Here is a 23,061-nt window from a genome sequence, read left to right on the forward strand (position 1 = left end):
TGCTGCAGCATCCGAGGGGCTTTTGGGTGTGAATGTCTGTAGGTACAGAAGGCACAAGCTCTGAACCACAGTTTTAAGCAGGCACAGGGCTGTTCAGAAACACAAGACCTCAGTGACTGCTTGACTTCTGGATATGGTGATATTGCAGTTTTTGGCAGTCATGGGCTAAGCTGCAGATGTAAGATATTGATGTCATATGTAATGACCCCATTTAATCTAAAGTGGGGCAGAGTTACATTTACCCTTAGGCTGGGTTTTGATTGCTTGGACACTGTGAGTTCCCAATTTGCTGATCTCTCTTCTGTCATCTTTTTTCCCTCCCTCTCATTCATTTTATTCTTTTAAGCAGTCTCCAATTCTCCCACGCTTTTCTACATTTCTTTGGTGACACAAGGAAATACACATTCACTGCTGAGGCTGTTTTTCCAATGCACTCTTCACCTCTGCAGAACCTGGGATCAGCACATTACTAGAGTTTGTCCTACCCTTGTCATTACCTCTATCATCCTCAAGAGAGGGCAGCAGAGGAGCTGACCAAATAATGTGCCCTTTTGGGAACACATTCCTGACAGCTTTTACAGCTCTCACAGGCTGCACGGTGCTGTGGAGTCTGACATGCACGTCACTCAGAAATTTTTGTTAATGATGCTGCAAAAGCTTAAGGACCATTACAAAAAATATTATAATTTTATTTTTTTTTTAAATTTAGATCTTAGCCACAGCCTGGACTTGTTCAGTTCAGGATCTAAATATGCTTGAATACGTTCTTCCTCCGACAGCAGAATAGAGAGGTTATTCTATCTGGACACATTAATGATATTCAGTTGCTTGCTGATAACTGCTCCATTAATGTCTGTCAGCATGGCAYCCTCTCTGTTCATAACCTCCTCTCAGACCAGACAGCTTTCCCAGCAGAAGGGAGATACTTATAAAAAAAGWAAAGGCAAAATGTCAGCATGTTCCCAGATGAGACGCCTTGAGAGATTCATGACGCAGTGGTAGCTGAGAGGAAATGCAGATGTGACAGGTGGCTGACAGTTTGGTACTTTGTCTATAATCTTTCTGAACCAGTGGCAGAGGCTTTTTAAAATATAGTGATTACCATGAGAAACCTCTCCCAAAAAGTGTTATTTACATCAACTATCATAAGATGATATGTGACATGCCTGGATCCTTTCCATTAGTTTCAGAGGACAAATATCATAGGTCAATACTTCTGTAACAATAATAATAATGGATTAATATAATAATAAAATAGACCAGAGAGTCTGAATAAAATAGAACAGAGTCTGAATAAAATAGACTCTCAAGCCTGGGGCRAACTGCATTTGCTAAACCATTTGGTGAAATGGGCTGAGACAGCTGTTTGAGCTAAAGTAAATCAGGGAGAAGTTGCCTTTGGGTAACTGAAGGGCTGGCTCAAGAGCAGCCATTTGGACTGGTTTTTTTCTGCCCAGAATACAGACATATTGCTCCCTGGGCATCCTTCTGCAGAGGTACTGCTGTGACTGTGCCTTCTCTCCAGAAATAAGCAGTGCATTACTGGTAGCAAGGTGGTAGCCACCTTCTAGACATGCAGCTGCTATTTATCTTGGATCACAGAAATGRTATATCCAAGGTAAAATAAATATAAAAACAAATAAAGCTGCTCCCAAAAATGTTTTTGTCTGAATAATTATTCCTCAGCAAATTTTCTCATAATAAAACATGTCCTAATGAGCTATCAGGAGGAGAGGAAATTCATCACTTACCTCACAAATATCAACTTGAGAGCACTGCTCATGTCAGATGGCATAATTAATGGCWTGAGAGGGAGCGTGGAGCAGCACAKCCAAAAACACAGTCCCCATCAGTCATTCCACATCAGCCCAACTCATACGTGTTACTCAATCTACAGAGGATTAGCCAGGCAGCTAGAAGGAGATATGGGGCTGAAGGGAATACAGGCAAATATGKTATATCTAATCTTGATTTATCCTGGTTGGTTTTCTGCTTATCACTGAGATGCAATGGCAGTTGGTCGTGCATTGTGTTTTATTTGTGTGGCTTTTTTTTTCCCAGAGAAATAGAATTTACAAACTTTGAACTTCACTCCCTCTGATGTTGAGCAAGCCATCTTCAGGCCCATATCAGCATGTGATCCCCTTGGGGGTTCAATTCCTGTGCTGGGAGGGTTCCCTGGAGCAGGTGAGACCCCTCTGTGCTGTGGAGATGAGGGATGTCATGGTCCAGGTGATGTTGTTCAAGGCAGGGCTGCAGYAGGAACACCTCTGAAGGGTTTCTCCTGTGGTGGCACCACTGGACCTGGGGGAATGTTCAGCATCTTCTTATCACACATCCATCCCTTGTCTCAGTGCTGTGCAGTCACAAGAACCACYCCAGGCTTCCTCCATGTGCCTGCTCCAGGGGTAACTCCCTCTTAAAAACATTCACAGAAGCCAAGGCATGGGGGGGAGCTTTGGAGGAGCAGCTCTCCGTACTTGGGTGGGAGAGCTAAGACACCAGGCTGGTGCTGCCAGCTGTAATGAGAACATGAAATGGCCAAAGTGGGTCAGACCAAAGGCTCATCTCCCTGGGGATCCCATCTCCAAGGACAGCCAGGAGCAGGTGCTTGGTTTAGGGARGAATAGAGGATTCTGCAAATGCAGAGTGATCATTTTGGGACTTTACCTTCCCAGAACTCCTGAGCTGAAGGCTACATCCCCAGCTTTGCATTTCACAGGTCCTTGTGGGCTTCCTTTTCCCATTAAATTATCTAAYATCTTTTGGCACCAGCATTTACTTTTGGCTTCTGCAGTGTCCCGTGATGTGTGCCACAGAACAATTACATGCTGTGYGAAATATGTGCATCTTTTCCTCCATTTCACAGTTTCTGCCTGACCTGTATGTTTGACGTCCTCCATTCCCTGTGATAAGAGAATGAATGAATCATCATTTACCCTGCCTTTCCCTACCAGTTTCACCATGTTGAGAAAAGTAATCCTATCAAACTTACTCCGCTGAAACAACCGTACATTTCTGAGAACAAGTTCCAGCCTAGCATGACTTTTTTTTTAGGATTTACACGAAAGAAGAGCATGAGAAATCCAGGCARCTGCCAAAGTGACGGCTGACAGGTTTTATTTCTATCCCTCTGCTCACTGCAGTGTGTGGTCGCTGTGATGACCGAGCCCTGTGCTCCAGTGGCTGTCAGCCTGCTCAGTGCAGCTGTTTTACATGTCTGCTCACATTTGCAAAGGCCTGGCTGCATTTCCTGAAACTCTCCAATAAATGCTCGCTTCAGTTAGTTCGTCAGCAAAGACAAATTTATCTTCTCCACAGGTGACCCCCAGGTTCACCTCTCCATTCAGCCCTGTGCAGCAGAGCCCTGGGGGTGCTGCTGGTGAGATCTGAGCACTGGGCTGGCCCGAGGCAAAGCGCCCTTGGCATCTGCTGGCCCCTTCTGTGGGCTCTGGTGTAAGCAATAACCGRGCTTTTATGTTGGTGCTGACCTCCCAAGTTAACTTCAGTAAGAATTATCTGGCAAAGCTGATGTGTCAAGTTTCAAAGAAAAGAGTTTTCCAGCTCAATCCAGGTTTGATTTCTTCCCAGATAAAGGACAGAACCCTTTGGGAACCAAGCACTTCTTGGAAGCAAGGTTAAGAGCAATGAAATTTCCTCCTTGCCAATAGATTGAACTAACAGCAAAATCTTTTCTTTTAGGAGCACGTGTCTATCCCCACAGGGTCAGGTCAGTGCTCTATAACTAATCTTGCAAAACTGAAATACGATTTTTGATGATCAGAGCTGGGTAAGGATCAGAAAACTGGCCTGACACATTTCATATATACTGATAAAAGTATTAAAGAAATTCTTCCCCTGTAAAGACAGAGCAAGATTTTAAGATAATATGCATTACAAGTGATTTGCAATGATTCTGAATTAATGTTTCTCTGAGAATCCCCCCAGTGCCTGCCTCAGGACTGTATCTGTAATCTCTTAACAGCATAGAAAAATAATGGTTGCCCAATGGAAATACCAGCCTGAATTCCCATGTGCACTATATTTGGGGTCCCCTGTCCCTCATCTGCTTCTCTAAACACTGCCTGGGAAGTGGCACAGTGATAAAATGAGCATAACCAGCCCTGGGATTAAGAAATTATTATAGAGACCTGCAGCTGATCTCAGACTGGATATGGTTAGGAAATTGGATTRGGAAATTACTTTACCTGGAACTGGACATTAATTTTGGTGTCTTGTGCTGGAAAGAGAACTCATGCTGAGATGGAAAAATGAAATTGGGATTGTGGGGAAACTATAACTTGGGGTCAGTTAAATTTGGATTTTTGTGCCAGAGTGATCTGAGCACAACTCTCATTCATTCTCTGATACCTGTTGCTTTCTGGAACCCTGACCTGGCAGATTTGGGGCCTACAGCTGAGGGGATGCTCTGATGTCTTCCCAAACATGGTGTGAGGCAGGGTGTATGCTCACCCCTGGGAATCAGACACCGTCTGTTCCTGCCATGCATGTACCATTGCTGGGCTGGTCYGTTCTCTGCTTGATGTCCAGCAGGAGCTTCCTTAGGGTTATTTTCCTTCAGCCCTGYTCCATCTGCCAGCCAGGGGATAGCACAGCCGATCCCAATCCTGGGCAGCCCCTAAATGACACCAAGGCTCAACAAAAGTTGTTCCACTTCCAGTGAGCCCTCASTCCYCTTGCAAYMWTTTGGTAGGGGCRTGACCACMTGGGCTAGGAACAAAACCAMTGGGTTTGTAAGGTCTGTAGGCCCYRGGRTGGCTGTGCACCCTCTCTATTACTGCCACCATCTGAGCCTGGTGGCTTTTAGAAAGCCACCTTTTAGTCAGACTTTTAGAAACTTGGGTCAAAAGTTCCTGGTATTCCAGCAGCCAGGATGAAGCTGGTTTGCTGGTTTTTGGATTTTTTTTTTATGTGTGTGTGAGTGTGTGTGTGTGTGTGTGTGTGTGTGTGTGTGTAATGCCATCAACAAGGGTGACATCAGTGTCCTGTGCCATTAGGGGGATCCCCCACTGGCGGTCCCCAGCCCCGCTGGAGACTGGATTTAACCCTTGTGCCCCGGGGTGTAGCATCAGCCAGACTTTCCGGAAGAAGGATACCCCACAACAGCTCTTCCTCTCTCCGCTCCCCCCCTCCCCTACAAGCCCTGGAGCCACCCACAGGGGCAGCTCGGGCTGCGGGAGAGGGATCAGCCGTGTCCGGAGGAGCCATCGGACTGCATTGCATTGCATTGCACTGCGCATCCTCCCTCCCTCCCCGCCGCCTACCGCTGCAGCCTTCCTCCCTCCATCCCTCCATCCCTCCATCCTCCCCTCGTCCCATCCCACACCGCTCCCCCTGCATCCCTCCTCCTGCATCCCTCCCTCACCCCTCCCTCCCTCCTTCCCCCGCTCTTCCTGCGCCGAGCCGCGGACATGGCGCTCAGCAATTTCCTCTTCGCTCAGTGCATCTGCTATTTCCTGGCCTTTCTCTTCAGCTTCATCGTGGTGGTGCCACTCTCCGAGAATGGCAACGACTTCCACGGCCGCTGCCTGCTCTTCACCGAGGGCATGTGGCTCAACGCCAACCTGACGGTGGAGCGGCAGCGCTTCACGGTGCAGGAGTGGGGCCCCGAGGCCGCCTGCCGCTTCAGCATCTTCACCGGGCTGCTCTCGCTGCTGCTGGCCACCGTGCAGGCCTGGAGGACCCTCTTCTTCCTCTGCAAAGGGCACGAGGAGTAAGTATCCCTGGGGACCGGCCCRTCCCTCCCGCAGGCTGGGGCACGTRGGAGCGGTCCGGGGGTCCGCCCAGGTCATCCTGGTGTCCCCAGAGGGGTTTGGGGACAGGGGGTGCATTGCCCGTGTCTGTCCGCACCCCTCAGCTGTGTGCGGCCCCTCTCCGGGGAATGTTCCCGTGCAGAGGTTTGGGGTGGGGGTCAGATCCTCTGCCAGGCACTCACTGCCCTTTGGCAGTCTTGGCACAGCGTGTGGCCGCTCAGCTGCGGTGGCACGAAAGGATTTGGGGCCGTGGGGGGATGCTGGAGGCTGGGGCATGCAGGAGCCTCTTGACCATGGTCCCATTACACATCCGTGCCAAGGAAGGCCTTCCCCAGGTGTGCACTGGGTGTGTGAAAAACCTTGAAACAACACGGTTGTGTGTGGGGAGACAGAAGGGAGAAGCTGGTGACTCCCCTCTGTTTCTCACCCTGCTTTTGTTGTGTCCATGGCAGCTATTGCAGACAGCAACTATTGCCTGGTTACGACATGAGAGCAGTGCTGAGCACTCCCTGCAGCAGTTCAGGACAAACCAAGAGGCATCCAGCCCCAGCAGGGGTGGTGAGAGGCTTGGTGGGCCGGGCAGCAGCTCAGGAACACTGTGCTGTTCTGTGCTTGCCCCTCTCTGGTGGCCTGAGAGGACAGAGACCCTGGCACAGGTGACCCAGCTCTGGGTGCTGCAGGGCTGGACCATGCACTGGTGCCTGCCTAAACTAGGAAAGTAATTTTCTCATGGTTTAGGGACCAAGCCAAGGCAAAATCACTCCTGTGCTGGTCTGTTTGGACTAGAGGTTTCTTGGGTRAGGGACTGTCACTTCTGGGCTTGGTAATCCTGGAGATGGGATAGGAGTGCTGTCCCTCTGGCTCTTTGCAGCCACTCTCAAGCTGCCTAATACTCAAACATGCTGTAATAAATACAGGCCAGAAACTTATTTCCATATTARAACTTATCTTACACTAAACACAACCACATACGTCTTAATATCTTTGAATCAGCTTCCTCAGGTGATCCAATATCTGTAGTGTRTTAATTGAATCTTGATTCCTTGCAGTTCAGAACTAGATGGTTTTTAGAAGAAACCAGCAGTAAAACCCTGTAACAGTGACATTTGGATTACATGTTTGGCCTGCTTCCAAAAGTGGTTATTAACTTCAAAACTGTTGGGCAGGGCCCTGAAAAGTGTCCCTTTAGGAGCTGCTTTCAGRCTCCTTTGGGAGTTGTATAACACTGGTTATAATTGCTCCAGGCAGAAGACTGGGATGGGCAGCAAAGATGGAACAAATTGGGATGATGAGATAACCACAGAAGAYCACAGAAGGGTAAAACATGGCAAGAGGGAAGCTGCTTGGGAGCAGCAAGTTCTTGGTAAAAAGGTGTGCCCTGTTCCACATCAGCTCCTGTCTGTACGAAAAGCAGGCAGGACACACGCTGTCCTGATTTTAGACAGCCATTTGTTAACRCTTCAAATGGGCATGAACACATTTCTGTTTGGGTGGAGAGACAAATGTGAGCTCCTCACCACAAATGATAATTGTCTGTTCTGATTAGAGGTAGTTGAGGAAGAGCCAGAATGCCATAACTGATGATGCTGTTGAGGAGCATCACTGCTCCMGKRTGAGCCAGCCAGGGCAGTMAGGGTTGGTTAGCACCCTTTGCATYTCTCATRTKYAATGGCTTTGAATGATTGCYGACARWCAGTYATGACTGCTAAAAAACCTTCTTRAAAGGGTCTCTGCTCCCCTTGCCTCAGAGGCCTGGGGCCATTTAGCTCAGCTGAAGGGTAGAGGTATAACTCAGATACTTCATTGCTAGGATTGCAAAGCAACTGTAAGTGTGAACATTTATTGTTAAAGGGCATTCACTCTGTCTGGAATGCATGGATTGGAGTTCTAGTCTAAGGAGGAAAAGCCAGGTGAGCCAAATGAGCACAGTTCTCTATCAGGATGCCCTGGCCTGAGGAATCRGCACACAGTGATGGTTACTCCTGAAGGTGTAAATCAAGTGCAAGGCTGAGCCCTGTTTTGTCAGTGGAAGGTCAGGTCCTGGACCATAGGAACTCTTTTGCTGCAGGATAGGAAATAGAGGGAGGGCTGGAGATCCTGGGCTGGTGATGACCCACAAAATAGCCCTGGTAACTGCTCCTTTTCTAGAGCTGTTACTAATTCTGGTGGCAGCCCTGATTTTCTGTGAACAGCTCAAGTCTTTTCTGCCTCTCAGGCCAGTACACCATGCTWAAGTGCACATAGAGGATGTGATGTGTTTTCAGCAACACTTGGGATGAAATCCAGGCTGGGTGYGAAGTCAGGGCAGAGAACATGCAAAAACATGGTGTGGTCATGGCAGCTTTTTGACCCCAGCACACAGCAGAGGTGAGCTGATCCACTTCACCAAGTCCAGCTAAACCCAGGAGTAGGATTCAGCTCATTGTGCTCCTGAGGTCAGGTGTCCTGGCATCCAGCCCCCACTACAGTCTGTAGGGGCGCTTCTGGAAGGTGGTTTATTTCACTTCTTTTCTATCAGTCTTGGGATGTGACATGTGTCACTTTGGAGAGAGCCTAGACAGCCCCTCTAAAGCCACATCAGCCCAGGAGCAAACATCCTAACTCTGGTGATAATTGCTTCCTCATCTCGTTTTAAAGGAGTCCTCCTGATGTCAGAAATATACCATGTATACTGTGTAGAAATTAGAATTGTCCAGCCCAGAACCTTCCAGGTTCTTCAAACACTCCTTCCAAAAGCCTCTCAGCTTTTCATTTAATGAGCAAACAGGGAAAAGAAGTGGTTGTTTTGTTCTCTGGGGTGAGTAGATTCCTTCTACACCAGCATGAGTGACAGTGGTGAAAAATTTGTCATATTTGTCTTTATCACATACCCTGGATAGGATGACCATGGAGCTGCCAGCCTTTCTCCAACCTGGAGCACATGTCTGGTTTTTRGACAATATGATATTCCAAGGTGTCCTATTCTAAGCAGCCACATAAAGCAGTTTGAAATAGAGAAGGGCTTTGCTGTGTCAATGGGAGTAGAAACTTTCCACAGCTGAATTCAGGTGAGGCATTAAACAGTGAGGCTGGAAAATGAATGAATGATTCCTTGGCCTTATGGGAAATCTGTAAGCATCTCACCCCATTCCACTCCAAACACAGCACATGCTGAGGGCAGGCCCTGGTTGGGCACACTTAATGGGGCTGAGGTAAATTGATATTCAGCTGGCAGACACAGCACACTGACACCAAAGCCAGAAAAGTCCCAGGAGAAGCTGGCCTGCTCTGCAAATTGCCCATAAAACTGAGATTCGTGTCCTRTGATGGCAGTACCTTGTGTTACATTGCTTAAAATGATTATAGCTATCAGTACTGTGTTTTTATTTTTAGTTTCCCTCTCCTAAGCAATTTTTGTCCCAATTATCCCTTAAGTCATGAAATAATTTTAGCTCCAGTTACTACATAATTTGAGCTAACGACATTTATTTTAACAATGRTGATTTTCATCATTACAGCTAATGAAAGCCACGCTGTGTATAAACAATCACCACTTAGTATATATACTTAAAACCCTGTCCTCTTATCGTTAAAAAAGAAATCAAAATCAAGAGCATTTTCAAGTGAAGGTAATGTGACTCAAAATCAAGTCCATAGCATTTCAGTGTATTAGGTGTTCTTAATTAAAGAAGATGTGTTTCAAATGGAAACTGATCTSTTCGTGCCCACTCTGTGCTGCTTAACAGAGACTGCTGATGTTGTGTTTCAGCTGTTTATGAGTTACATTTTTCTTCCCTTTTATTGCAGCTCTTTCTTTTACGCCTTCCTGAATCTGCTGATCAGCGCCTTTGTGGTGTTCATCACATTTATTGCCAGCACTATAGTGAGTGTAGGATTTAACATGTGGTGTGATGCAATTACCGAAAAAGGAAGCATGCCAAATAGGTTAGTATTGAAAAATACATTTTCTTCCTTTTTTTTTACCTTTTTTTCATATAGGCACAATTGAACTGTGGTGTTACAAAGTGTAGTTATTACATACAAGGTGACCAAGGGGGAGAAGGCATCTGTAATATGAAAATCCAGAGTTTTTTCATGTGGGACAAAAAAARRSMAAWYMAAMYTTTTTTTTTGTTTRTTTAGAAGCCCACAAAGAAAAGTGTGCTACCACTGTGTTTCATGGTCTCTTAGAATCATGATCATATGAAAAAGAAATCCATTATGTAAAATTTTTTTACTTYCAAAGGGATACTGGATGTGAGTTTTTCTAAGAATGGGGGGAGTGTGGCCTTGCGAGCTGGGCTGGGGGTCAGGGCTCCTGGCTTGCAGTCCTGTTCTGCCCCCATTCCACTGTGTGACAGCAGGCAAGTCACTTATCCTGCCTGTGCCACAACTCATCATCAACCAAAAAAATWTGGGGTAGAGATCACTTTTTAGCAGTGCTGTGGATGCCCTGAAAGCCACAGAATGGAGAGCACTTTGTAAGTGCAAAGTACAGATGGCTGATGCTTTSTTACAGTGCACAAAATGTACAGCTCCTAAAATGGTCCACTGTATCCCACGATGCTTATGCTCCTTGTAGGAAACATGATAAGTTGAGGAAGATTTGTTCCTATCAAACAAACAGTGATGGAGAGAGAGGAAAAGGTGACATTTTATGTCATATGATATTGAATAAATGTCCTACTTAAAGCATACATTTGTGTTGCACATTGTCATATGTTGTAAAATGCCATAGTGAATGTTCTGTTTAGGGCTGCAACGATTAATCGAATTATTCGAATATTCGGTTAAAAATTCAGTTACAAAAARMCAKCTAATCGAATATTCGGGTAAGAACCCAAGATGACCGACAGCACTGAAAAGGAGAGAGAAGAGGCTGCAGAAATCAACCAAGAGATAGAATGACAACCTCAAAATCCTGGGATATTTTTCACACCAATAATGGTCCAAGTTGTTTGTAAAATCTGTAGGCAGCCTCTATCTTACCATCAGAGTATCGTCTCCTTGCTGGAGCATCCGAAACAAAAACACAATTCCTTCTTCTGATGAAGTCAAAAGGTAAMAGAGGATCATGCACTTTGTTTCATTGAGGGGTGAAGCATCCAACCTGGGGTGATGCCACGGGTGTATTTGTGGGAGGTGAGGGAGTAGTGGGAAWGAGGGGTTTGAGGATGCACTTTTCATCAGAACTATTACAATTTCACTTATGGAAGATTTGTGTTATCACTTACATAACTGCACTTTTTTTTTTTTTTAAAGAAAGTAATTTTTATCTTAGCTTTAGAGAAGATTGGCAAACAACTTGATGATTACAATAATTTAAATATCCTTTGATAGAATGCACCCATTGTGACTGTTCAAAATACATTATAAGATGTTGTTTCATTTTAYATTTTGTTTACCTGGAATCTCTTAAATAATTTTCTTCTTTTTTTCCTCTTCCAAATGCCTTTCTGGGTAGCTGTGAAGAATTGCAGGATATAGATCTTGAGCTGAACTTGGAAAACTCTGCTTTCTATGACCAGTTTGCTATTGCACAGGTAGGTCAGACTAAGTCATGGCTCTATTCCAGTTCATTTGCCATTTGCTTATTGACTTGGGATTGCTGGAGCTGAACTACCATTCCTCAGAAATCGATGGGAATGTTTCCACTGACTTCAGTAAGTGCTGAATCAGAATGATAATGATGGGTACRTTCACATTTTAAATTCAAAATAGACAGTTTTGAATGCAGGCACTCAAAGCTTCACCTTTCCACTGATCTTGTTAATCATGACAGAAAACTCATTGTTTATCCAAAGGATGAGGTCTGCAAAAGTTGCAGCACTCTGGTGTCCTGGATCTCTTCATTACTGTTCAGAATAATGTCTGACCTGCACCACATGGTGGGGAGCTCCCCTGAGATCACCTGAGTTATATTAGTATCAGACCATTGAAAGTAATGAGAGATAATTCATTTAGATAGGACTGTTTTCTGATGAATCTGTGAGAATGAGACCTCTAAGGCTGTCAGACCTTTCTGTTGACTGTTCTGGCTCTAAGTCAGTGATCAGAGTGAATCCTGGGACATGAGCAYRTACTGATTTTGCAGGGACARTGGTCCCATCCCTGCAGSGYTGCACCCTTACCAAGCCTTATGTTRTYCCACATGGAAAGAGGCATTAGCCTGCCTGGAGCATTCCTTGAAGGTAACTGTGCCCCTTGGACTCCAGCCAGGTCTGTGTCTTTGTTGCCAGCACTGGCATCCCAGCTCAGGCATATTTGCATTTAGGACAGGAATGCCATAAAAGTGACTCCTTYACATGAAGAACCCAGGGCCTCCCTGGGTTTAACTTGGCATAACTCCATGGGTTTGGTCCACCTGAGGTTTTGATAATCATCTGGACAGCTGAGTCTGTTTTTTCAATACTGTACTGACCTCTTTATGATTTCTTCTCTGCTCTAGTTTGGTCTCTGGGCTGCCTGGCTGACCTGGTTGGCAATCACCATTCTGGCTTTCCTGAAGGTTTATCACAACTACAGACAGGAGGACCTGCTAGACAGCCTGATCCATGAGAAGGAGCTGTTGCTAGGAAGATCCCCTTCACGATCCTCTTTGCAAGATGACAAAAGTGGCATGATCTGAAGTGTAAGAAAATTTCCAGGGCAGGATTTAGATTTTATTATTCAGTAGTGTGAGCTGAAGTTGAGTCAGGGTATTGAGCGTGTGAGATTTTTTCTTTTCCTGAAATGAAATGTACTTGTGAATCACTCACTTCCCCCGTGAGAAGTTGTTMGCAGAAATAGTGATATTAGGATAAAGAGAATGAGCTGCCCTATGTGCCTTTGGCACAGCAAACTTCTGTCCTGTGCAGGCACAATCTGCAACCTGTCCTTGCCAGCAGAGCTCCCAGGTGCTGTCACTGGCTTTTGGGACAGGGGCCGTTTTTGAGGCCTGAGCTGGCAAGACCAGGCTGCAGCATCCAGGCTATTTCTTCAAACTATTCTTCAACARTAGCTGCAACTGGAGCTGCATTCARTCCCTCTTCTCTCCCTCTCCTCYCTTTTGCCAGTGAAGCTGCCCCYGTTCTCTCTTTRTCCTGGGRAGCTGCAGCTCTGTTTTGGGTCCAGGCTCTCGCTGTCTCTGCTTTTGCTGYGTATGGGCGCAGTGCTGACAAACATGTTGCTCCTGCTCTGATTCTGTTTAGAACATAGAGACCTGTGTTCCAGACTCGATATTTAGTATTGGACAGTGTTAATGAATTCCATGAAACCCATATATTATTACACTGTCTGTCCAAAACTGTGTATAATACAGAAGGATGATGGTGAACTTTTGTGGTTTTGTTTCTTCTCAGATTTTGGCATGGCCAGCATTTATTATGACTCCTGAAGTGAAGTGTAGCTAGCWATTGCTGAAGCTTGCATACTAAGAAATTAAGCTGAATAGATAGTGTTAATGCTTGTGCATTTATAAATGTAACTTGGTCCCTAATGTTGTATACTATTCTGTTTTGAGTATTAGAATTTATTTGTGGTATTTATTTCATACAGGGTATGCAAAATTACTGTAAGCATTTGCATTGTAGGTTTCTATATATAAACATAGCAAGGAGTTCAAACAGCTGAGTYATTTTATAGGTAGTTCAGTGCTGAATGGGTCCATTCTCCCCACCCATGGGCAGGAGTTYGGGGGCAGATGAATTTTGCTGTGAAAAGGAGGAAGAATTGCTGTTTACACAAAGCTCACTGGTGGCTGTGTTGTTGCTTTCAGTTTTGCTTGGCCGCTGCTTYAACAAGTCAGGTGGATGGCTGAGATCAGAGGTAGATCTGGTATTTAAAACGAGTCACTCAGAGGAATGTGGGATTTGCATGGCAGAGGAGTAAAGCTGTACYTGAAATCGGCAGAAAACTTAAGCAAACAACTAAGTTTGGATTGAAGATTTTTTTTTGGGAGTATATTGACACTGCGTGCAATACCTGTGTTTGAGTTGAGACTGAATTTATTCCAACAGAAGTGCAAACTAGACACAGTTATATGACCTGGTAAATCAGGAGGAGGGGAGAGGAGACAGCAGGCTTCTACCAGAGCTTAAGCCTGGGGTTAGCATTACCATGCAGATTTACTGTTTTCTTCTGGGGACTCTCTGATGCTTAGTTAAGTACCAGCTTAAGCATTTCATTGAAACAGAATTTGATGTCATGGCAAATCCCTCAATTGTCAAGCATTTTAGGGGCATAAAATCTGACATTGTATTTAACTGCCAAAATGTTCTCACAKGTTTAGATAAAAAACCCTCCATGGGCCCTAAGCTGTGAGCCAGCCCTGTGAACATTGCTTACAGTCCCAGCTGGCCACAGCTCTCTGTGAGAGGTCTTGCCCTTCAGCATGATTTCTGCCCACAGGAGAATGCAATTCCTTTGAAAGCTTTACAGTGGTAGCATTTTTGTCAGTTCCAAAATTTTTTTTTCCCAGTTTTGGGAATTGACATCAGAGGAGGACCCCTAGAGAGGGAATCAGAGATCAAGTTAATTAATACCAATTTGAAATTCAGATATCAGGACTGTTGGAGTGCTTTTTAAAATTCATTTGGTCTAACAGTTGGATGTTAAGAAAAATCTCTTTGCTGAGAGGGCTGTCAAGCATTGGAACAGGCTGGCCAGGGAAGTGGTGGAATCACCATCCCTGGATGTGTGTAAAGGAAGTGAAGATGTGGCACTGAGGGACATGGTTTAGTGGTGGCCTTGTGAGTKCTGGGTTAATGGTTGGACTGGATGATCTTAGAGGTCTTTCTCACCCTAAATTGCTCTGATTCTTATAAGAGAGAACACTTTTGCAAGTACCAAAGCCCTTTGCTAGGGAATGACCTTCCTCTTCATATCCTATGAAAGAGCTCAGGTCATGTAAGTTAGCCCATTTCCTTTGTTTCCCTGTTTGTTTCTCCAGCTGTAAAAGAGTCTCACTTGGACTCTGCAGTGATGTCTCTTCCCACAAATTCCTTCAGCAGATGCCTCGGTCCTCATGGAACCATGCTGCTGCTTTATGTATTGTATTTTATGTAAATGCCAAATCAGGTTTAGGCTGGAGTAACGTGTGGATTGGGACCACTGTTCCTGGTGTTCCCTGAGGGTCTGAAGAACCATGAGGCAGAAGATAACAAGTGTCTTCTTCTTGTGGTTATTGCTCTGAGGTACCAGGGCTCAAGTCTTGTCTCTGGTTCTGAAAGAGAGRATGCTGCTTGTGGGCAAGGTTGTCTGGAGCTCATGCTCTCTTCTACCTCTCCTGTCTCAAGGTATTTTTCCTCCTTTCCACCTCCATGAGGCTGAAAATGTGTTAAAATTGTGGTGTAATTTATGCACACATACATACCTAYCTATGCTSTCTCTCATGCACTTCTCTCTTGTGYRTTTCTGACGTCTGCTCTTAGTCATCCATTGCCATCCAGCATATCATGTGGCTGCAGCAGGAGTTTCTCTGAGTCAAATGTTGCATTTCTGTGAGTTTTCAATACCTTTAATTAGCCATGTCCAAAGGCAAGCCTCTGGGAACATTCTGGCGAGAGTTGTATTCAAAGAACAAGAATCCTGTGTGATACTTACACTTGTATTTATTTATTTATTGTCACATGGTGGAAGGGGAAAAAGCTTTGTGACCTTTCCAAGGCACTGGGATGTTGCCACACCATTATTCTGTTGTATCAGATATATCCCCTGGCTACCATCTGTAAATTCCCCAGCAATTCCCTGCCAGCAGTCCTCATTGGGTTACAAGAATCCAAGCTAACAAGTGTCATGTGGGCTTTGAGATCAACGCTGTTTATTACTATTTTTGTAATGGAGAAACAACTGAAGCTGTCTTTTGGAACAGAACTTCCTCATGAATGCATTAATACTCAAAATGTCTCATCCCACTAACTCACGAAGCATCTTTGAACTTCCAATAGGAATCACAAAATTTGATGATTTTCTGTAAAAAYGGAAGGACACATTGGTGCTGTAGCAGTGATTCTATGGTCCCTTTTAAAAGTTTTGTGATATTAACCAGTGATGGTTGATTGAGTGCACACACCTTGTCATGGAAGCATTCTCTGTGTGTGTGCAATGTACACAGATAAGTGTCAGAAATAGTTCCATGCTCTTCTGTGGTGTGGCTACAGGCTCTTTTCGTATGAGGCAGTTAGGCTGGAGCAGTTGTTAGGAAGCTTTAAACTTCTACATTTCCTTTTACTTCCTTAGCATTAGGACTGGTGCAGTGACAAAAGTTGTGATGCCCAGAGGTGGATTTGATGTGAGCAGAATAGGAAAGCGCTGGCTCGTGCACAACCTCCCAAAGGCTGAGTTCCTAATGCAGGTTTGCAGGTGTTTTAATTCCTCCCCTATATCTGAGTAGTGTCCTGCTGTTAGCCTAAATTAGTCCAGTTAGGACCAGAGTCAGATTTCCCTTCGAGGCCTTCATTCCCCCTTCACTGTGATTTAACCTGTATGGTGTTCAGGATGGAAGCAGAGTTAAGAGGAAAAGGAGCTCACACTTCACGGTCAAGGATGTGGCTTTTGTCATCTCCCTTCTCCAAAGCCTTYCCAAACATATTGCATGTAAATACACCTTTACCATTTAAATTATAASTTTAATGAAAATGCAGACAGTAATTTGTATTGGCAAGACTGACAGTATTTTGTGAAAAATCAATCTGGATTATGAGGAAACTTTTTTTCTTCCATATCAATGGCCCAAGTATCCTTGAGTGAATGAGAATCCTAGCATTGTCCAGATCCTAAATTTGTGCCTCAGACCATTTCCGTTGCTGATGGAATAACCCATTTTTATCTCTTGGAACGTTTGCTTTGGAGACCACAAATGTCCTTCTATTTAGGCAGTCTGGGAAGAGAACAAGGTTTTACCTACAGTAACAAAATGCTCATATAACTTCCTAAGCACAGAAACTGTTATAGAACAATTTCTGTTCATGGCACTAAYGCCTTGAAGTACATGTTTCTATTTTTGTCTTCCATCAGAAAGAGTAAAACTCCAGAGCTGTATTTTAGCACTCAAAGTTATGCACCCAAATGGGTTTTTTATGTTCTTTTTTTAAATGACAAAATTCGGTGATTTATGAAGTTAAGAACTGCATGGAAGACAGCATTTGGATGCTCTTCTGATGCAGGTGGTAACTGCACTCTCTCAGAAAATTTTACACTTGTTTCTGAGAGTTTAGAATATAATTTACCTAATATATAGCAAGTATTGCTTATTTCAATGCAGACACTTAATGGATAGTTTCTTTCCATTCTGTTTTTGGGAAGAATATTAACTTAGCCATGGTTTCTCTTTAGTTCCTTTTGTCCATGCCAAAGAATGTAATTGAACTGCTACTGCAAATGTGGGTTAATGTGAATGTATTCACCTGTGTGCTTAAAGTTCTCTACCTCTTGTAGCTGCTGTAACTGTTTGAACTGTTAATGTATACAGTAGAGGGAAAAAAACCCCTGAATCCATGGGAGAGTCTAAATCTTATTTCCATAGACAGCTAAAGGATTTAGGATTTAATGCTTTTTAGCCTCGTGTAAAATCATCATTGCTAAAAAATGGGCATAAGTATCCCAGAAGGGCTGTGTGAATAGCCCTTTTGGTCACATAATGGTTCATTTTGGTTTGGGATGTTTTTAGTTTATTTTTTTCTCACCAAAATAAAAGCCAACAACTGCAATTTGTTAACATGAAAGGTTATCCCTGATCCCCCTCAAATCCTTCCCTCTGGAGCTCTTCTACTTGGCTTGAAAATCCTAAACAAGGATTTAACAGGGTGGCTCTGGTGTTTATCAAGGAGATAAACTACTTGGAAGCAAGAGCTGCTCACTGAAATRGCTGGAATTATTTGTATATGGTAGAAACTCAGTGTGAGAAGGTTTTGTTCCCCCTTTCTGTTGGACTGTATTGTAAAGTGAGGGTGGAGACAATGTGGCAGGTGAGAATGATGATTTATAAACACTTGATATCTTGGATGATTTTTCGTGCAAATTAGTAAACAGTCCTGAGACTAAACTACTCTTCATCTCGTCCTTATTTTCCCCTTGTTTCCCYTCAGATTCAGGCAAGTTTGACTCCAGTGTGTTTACAGGCTCTGAAGAGTATTTATGAATGTGAGAAAAATTGCAGTCTCTGTAGCAAATATTGTCAAAAAATAAGAGAAGCAGTCAAGGATTTTCCCTGCTCTCAACAGCCTCTGTGGACTGTGACATCAAACCCTTCTCTTTACATAAGCCAGGCCTGATTTGGGCGATGCATTGCTCTGGGAGGTTTCCAAGGCTGGTGCCAGCAGTCTCTCCAGGAACCTGGCAGAGTTAGACAAGTGCTATGTTAAACAATAGATTTTAAGGCAGGAAAATGTTTGAAAACTGCCATGGCATCCCACATAACACAGTCCAGAACTCCTCACCCCATCCCTCTTGCAGCAGAGTTATTTTTCCCCATTAACACAGTTAAAGCTCATCAGTTTGTGTCTGAAACGCAGCACATCTCCCTGGAACACTGGATCTGGGTTGCATCAGTTCATCCATTCCACTTTCTAGGCTGCTGCAGCATTTTTAACCATGGTTATTGAAACAGGGTCCAGCATTTGACTTGATAAGGTGCTGGCAGGCTCCTAATTAAACCTCAGGCTTTGAGAGCAGCAGGCAGTGGCTGTGCTCAGGGATGCTGAGAAGCTCTGTACTGAGCAGCATCCTTCAGAGGGAGACCACTGGATTGGGGTCCACAGCCAGTGCAGGTCGATGGTATCAGAGCAGTTCTGGTCAAACACCCTCTGATTAAAAACARCCTCAGCTACACAATTGAGAAGTCAATATATTGTGATCTGAAGTACACTTCTGAGAGGTTTTTGAAGGTTCATAAACAAAATAAAATAACAGTAACAAAACCCCCCAACAGTTCAGCTGAAATCTTTTCCTGCTGAATACTTTAATCTTCAAAAACATTCCTGCAGACTTCAGAGAGGATTTTAGTGCTATCAAGCTGTTTGGGCCTTATTTCTCACATCTCTTCCTACYAGGGATGAGAACAGCTGAGGTGTGCAGGACAGTGACATCAATTTGAACAGAAATGGGTAATAAGGAGTTAGTGCACTTCTTGTGAGGGATTTCAGCTTTCAGGCTRTGATGTGAGGGATCTGAATGGCACCAACACCAATTTCAGCCTTTGCTTGGCCTGCTCAGCCCCCACCTGCTTGTGTGGCCTCACAAATTGCAGAGCATCCCCTCGAAGCAAGTGCTGACCTAAAGTCAGCTTCTGGTGRGAGCCAGCTGAGCCAGCTGTGCAGGTATCTGGTGTGAAGGTGCTGACATTGCCATCAGATTGGGAGGAAAGCAGATCCAGATATCCTACACTGGCCCTTTGTCCTGTGCAGCCTGTGACTTGTGTGGGGAAGGGAAGACAGTTCCCAAATCTCTGTAGACTTGGCATTTGTGAATGTAGCTCATTAGCACCCAYAGTTTAAAGGGTTTTGTGTTTTTGTGTGGTACCACCTGCAAAGATCTGAAGCAGATCTTTCTTTCATGGTCCTGTGAGTCAGTGCAGAGCCTGAAATAATTTCAGCCTCTGAAATATACGTCCTCTGATGTCTGTATTCATAAGCTACAGTCTCTTACAGCCATGTGGGAAAAGCTTTGTAAGAGTCTAGATTAGCTACTTACTTTTTTATGCTGCTAAAGAGGTCCCTGTAATGGGTATTTCGGGAGAAAATGGAGCACTTTTTCCTAATTTGTTTAACCACTGAAAGCAGTGGAGGAGCAGATCCCTCACCACTGTGGATAGATCAACCTGTGAGCAGCCACGCCAGTCCACACAAGCTGAGGGTAGAGCCYGGCCTGTTCTGAATATTATCTCTGTTGATTTGTATGGTCTTTTGCTCATTTGGAGCTTTAATTGTATGTGTTTGACAAAACCAGAAAGGGAGTGAGGTTTATTATTGTTTTGATACAGTCTCTAAAGGGAAGCTTTTTATTAGCATTTTAATACRGCCCTTTGTAAACACCCAGCAAAGWAAAGTGCTGAGTCCGGTCCTTATGCTGGTGAAGCCACAGAGTTTTCTTTGGCTTCAGTAGGAGCTGGACTGGATTCAGTGTTCGTGCTAAACTCCAGCATTACCAATAATGAGTTCATGTGTTTTATATATTGATGCTTTTTGCTGAACGGTGCATCGGCTTTTTATGATTTGGTGAAATATAAAAATAATTTATTTGAAAAGTCGGTGTTTCTGTGCTTGCTCTTTGAGGGTGAATTTAAATTGTTACAATGTAAGATTAAAAAAAAACAGTTCTCAAAGTCAGTGGTGGTGTCTTTGTGCTCATTCCCCAGCCTCTCCATGCCACAATTTGTATAATTTGTATAGTCAAGGGTTGCCCCACCATCCTCAGCTGCCTGAGCTCTTTTGGTACCATATTCCAGCAGTTCACCCTAATCCACTGGGGACAAGGAGAAAATGGTCCTGTGTCACCATGCAGCTGAAAGCCTGTTTGTTACCAAATGCTGCACGGACAGGCTGATTTCTAAATGCCAACTGGTTAATTTTCTGCATGTAGCATCAGTCTTTCTCTTCAGAGGTGGGCCCAAAGGTTCCCAACAGCTGTCTTGGGACAAGGAGTTAATAAGAAACAAGTCCACATTATTATCTTAGAGGTTCCTGAGCTCTTCCTTGAGGGCAGTGGGTAACATCCTTTTTATAGTCACAAACTGCCAGCTCTTCTGCTTGCTTCTAAGTGGCAAAAGGCAGAAATGACAATTACAATTGCTGCTCTGGGCTCATTTCTAGGGGCTCATTTCCAGACTATCAGTGTTGGAGAGATGAAGGGAGGCAGGGGGACTTGAAGCATCTTTGGGGCTGCCTTTTACCAGTGCTAATGCTGAGGGCATCAAAAGGTTAATGCAAAAGCATCCAGTGTCACCTCGCTATGTCCTTTTGTATCTGCTCTAATCCTGTGGGTATGGATACGCCTGCTGCTGCAATCAGGTGCTGTTGATGTGCCTGARGAGGGTGTTGGCAGCTGCCCTCCATCCGTTCACACTGCAGGAATGTCCTGAACACTGTCAAAGCAACACTAACCCTTCTGCTGTTATATTAGAGTATATATTAGTTATATACTCTGCAAAAGGGATTTTAAGCAGCACTTCTGCCCTTAGGCCCTGTCATTGCTCCAYTGTCATGCACAGACCTTCTACTCCTCCCAGCCCTTTGTCTCCTGCCGCCCCAGACCCTGCTCCTGGGAATCCCTCCTACCCACTGTCTGCTTCAAAAACTGCTGCAAGGCTCCTGTCCTACATCACTCCCTCTTTCAATTCTTTATATCTAAAATATGACCATTTCCAAGATGGATTAAATAATTGCCCWGAGCTGTTTGTCTGCAGGATTTTTGATTTCTGAAGCTATCCACCAAACTGGCACCAGCATGAATTCAAGTGAGCACCTCCACTGTTTACAATAAATTATGTAATCTGTCTCCTTTTTAGCTCTATTGAGAAATTCTCAGGTGTTGTACTGAAGGGAAATATTACTCAGCATGGCCTGCAAGAAGGTTATTACTCAACACATGATTTTATGTAACTTTAGAGCTCCAAACTCACAAAGGTGTTACACCCATCAAAACACCACTGAACAAGAATAAKGAGAAATCCCATCCAGCTCACAGTGGTGAGGATAAAGCTGTGATGGCTAAAGAACAGAATGAAGCTGCAGAAAGGGAAAAGGGGCTGTGTGTGTTCAAGCAGGATGGATGAATGGAAAAAGAGCTTCTGTTTGAGGAGATAAAACAGGTAATCCCACAGTGAAGTTGTGCAGCAGTAAAGAAATGCATGCCCAGGAGCTGGAATTTTTTCTCCTATTCCCAGTCATGTTACCGACCTACTTCGTTCACTCCCACATGCAATGGCTTTCTTAGCATCAGTTTCATCACCTACAAAATGCCACAGGTCRGCCAGGAATGCCTTTTAGTTTATATTTATTTCAAGCCTTCTGCTTTGAGGCAAATTTAATCTGGCTTTCTGCAGCCTGCCAAGTGTCTGACTGATCACAGTAAACAATCCTGACCCAGGAGACCTTGTAAAGCCATGGTGAGACCTCAACAGATAACTCAAGTGCTGCCTTTTCCCATGCCCAAAACCATCCCAAACAGAGCTAACACAAAGGCCAAGAATAGCCGTTCYTCTGCTAAATATCCCTGACAGCCCAGATGTGATAGCAGTTCTCACTCACACCAGTAAAGCTGGGCCCCAGCAAAAGGAACATGGACATTTTCCATTTAAAGCAGGCTCAGTGGAAGGGTGGTCCTGTGTCCATCTCTGGGGGGGCTGTGCAGGAAAGTGAGCACACACAAGGCCTTCATACCACCTGCACATTTTCCCTCACAGTCCTGAGAGGAGTTCCTGTTTTACCTGAACCTTCAGCTTTTTCAGTGTTACCATAACCAGATTGCTGATATTCGGAAGGGTTCACTCCACTGCTTTTGCTCTTGAGGCTGCTCTTGTCAGCTCAGCCTTTGCATTTGTGCTGCACTGTGCCACGACTTGGAGCAAGGGGACTGTCCCTTCAAACAGTCTCCTCTCTGGAAGGGKCTGGTTGCTGCCTGCTGGGAGGGTGTGTCAGTCCAGAGCCTCAGAGGAACACCACTGATTCGCCAAAGAGCATCAACATGGACATGAAGATCATAAACTTTAAAAGATGCAAACAGAAGTTGCAGTGAACCCCCCTTGCCTCCTGCAGGTGCCAATCTGAACCTTTTCACCAGACATTCACCACACACAGGTTTAAAACCTTTCTTCTTTATTACCTAGACAGCAGGGCTGAGACAGGGGAGAGRGGAGGGCAGCAGTGGTGGGATTTACCCTCTGAGCTGGGGTCCCTGAGTGGTTTGCACACAGACCCCTGAGCCAAACACTTCTCCTCAGCACTCTCTGCTCCCCAGACTGGAGCAGCCTCTGCTTCCCAGGCTGAACGTGTCCAGTGCAGTGCCTGCAGCTTTGACAGCTTAGGAGGAGCTTGAGAACAGCCACTGAAGGCATTTCTTTCTGTCTGGGGCTGCAATTTTTCTAACTTGTTCTCTCAAGTTTACTGCCCACTCTCCTCTTGAGAGAAGGTTGCACGTTGTGTTTCTGTTTATCCTTTGTTAAAGTCCTTGGGCTGTTTGGGAGAAGGTTGGGGCAGATGTACGGCCTTCTTTTAAAAAAATAACTAAAAATAGAGCACCATTTTTCCTTTTGGATGGATGCAATGGCAGGGGAATTCAAGCCAAGGTCTTGCAAACATCTCTTCATCTTCTCTGTAGTGGGTTTCCCCCCCCC

At 44.7% G+C, this 23,061-nt stretch overlaps 1 protein-coding gene across 1 annotated transcript; it reads left to right on the forward strand.

The window, feature by feature from the left end:
* Window positions 1-5,317: 5,317 nt before the first annotated feature.
* On the forward strand, window positions 5,318-12,826 carry TMEM179 (transmembrane protein 179). The gene is made up of 4 exons (XM_057365695.1): window positions 5,318-5,734; window positions 9,561-9,698; window positions 11,218-11,296; window positions 12,202-12,826. Exons 1-4 carry the CDS (start codon window positions 5,433-5,435, stop codon window positions 12,379-12,381), a joined length of 699 nt encoding a protein of 232 aa, XP_057221678.1. The 5' UTR covers window positions 5,318-5,432; the 3' UTR covers window positions 12,382-12,826.
* Window positions 12,827-23,061: the final 10,235 nt, after the last annotated feature.

This window comes from Malurus melanocephalus, unplaced genomic scaffold, assembly GCF_030028575.1.
Source record: "Malurus melanocephalus ecotype Western Australia unplaced genomic scaffold, MMel_1.1 scaffold_57, whole genome shotgun sequence".
Taxonomy (NCBI): Eukaryota; Metazoa; Chordata; class Aves; order Passeriformes; family Maluridae; genus Malurus; species Malurus melanocephalus.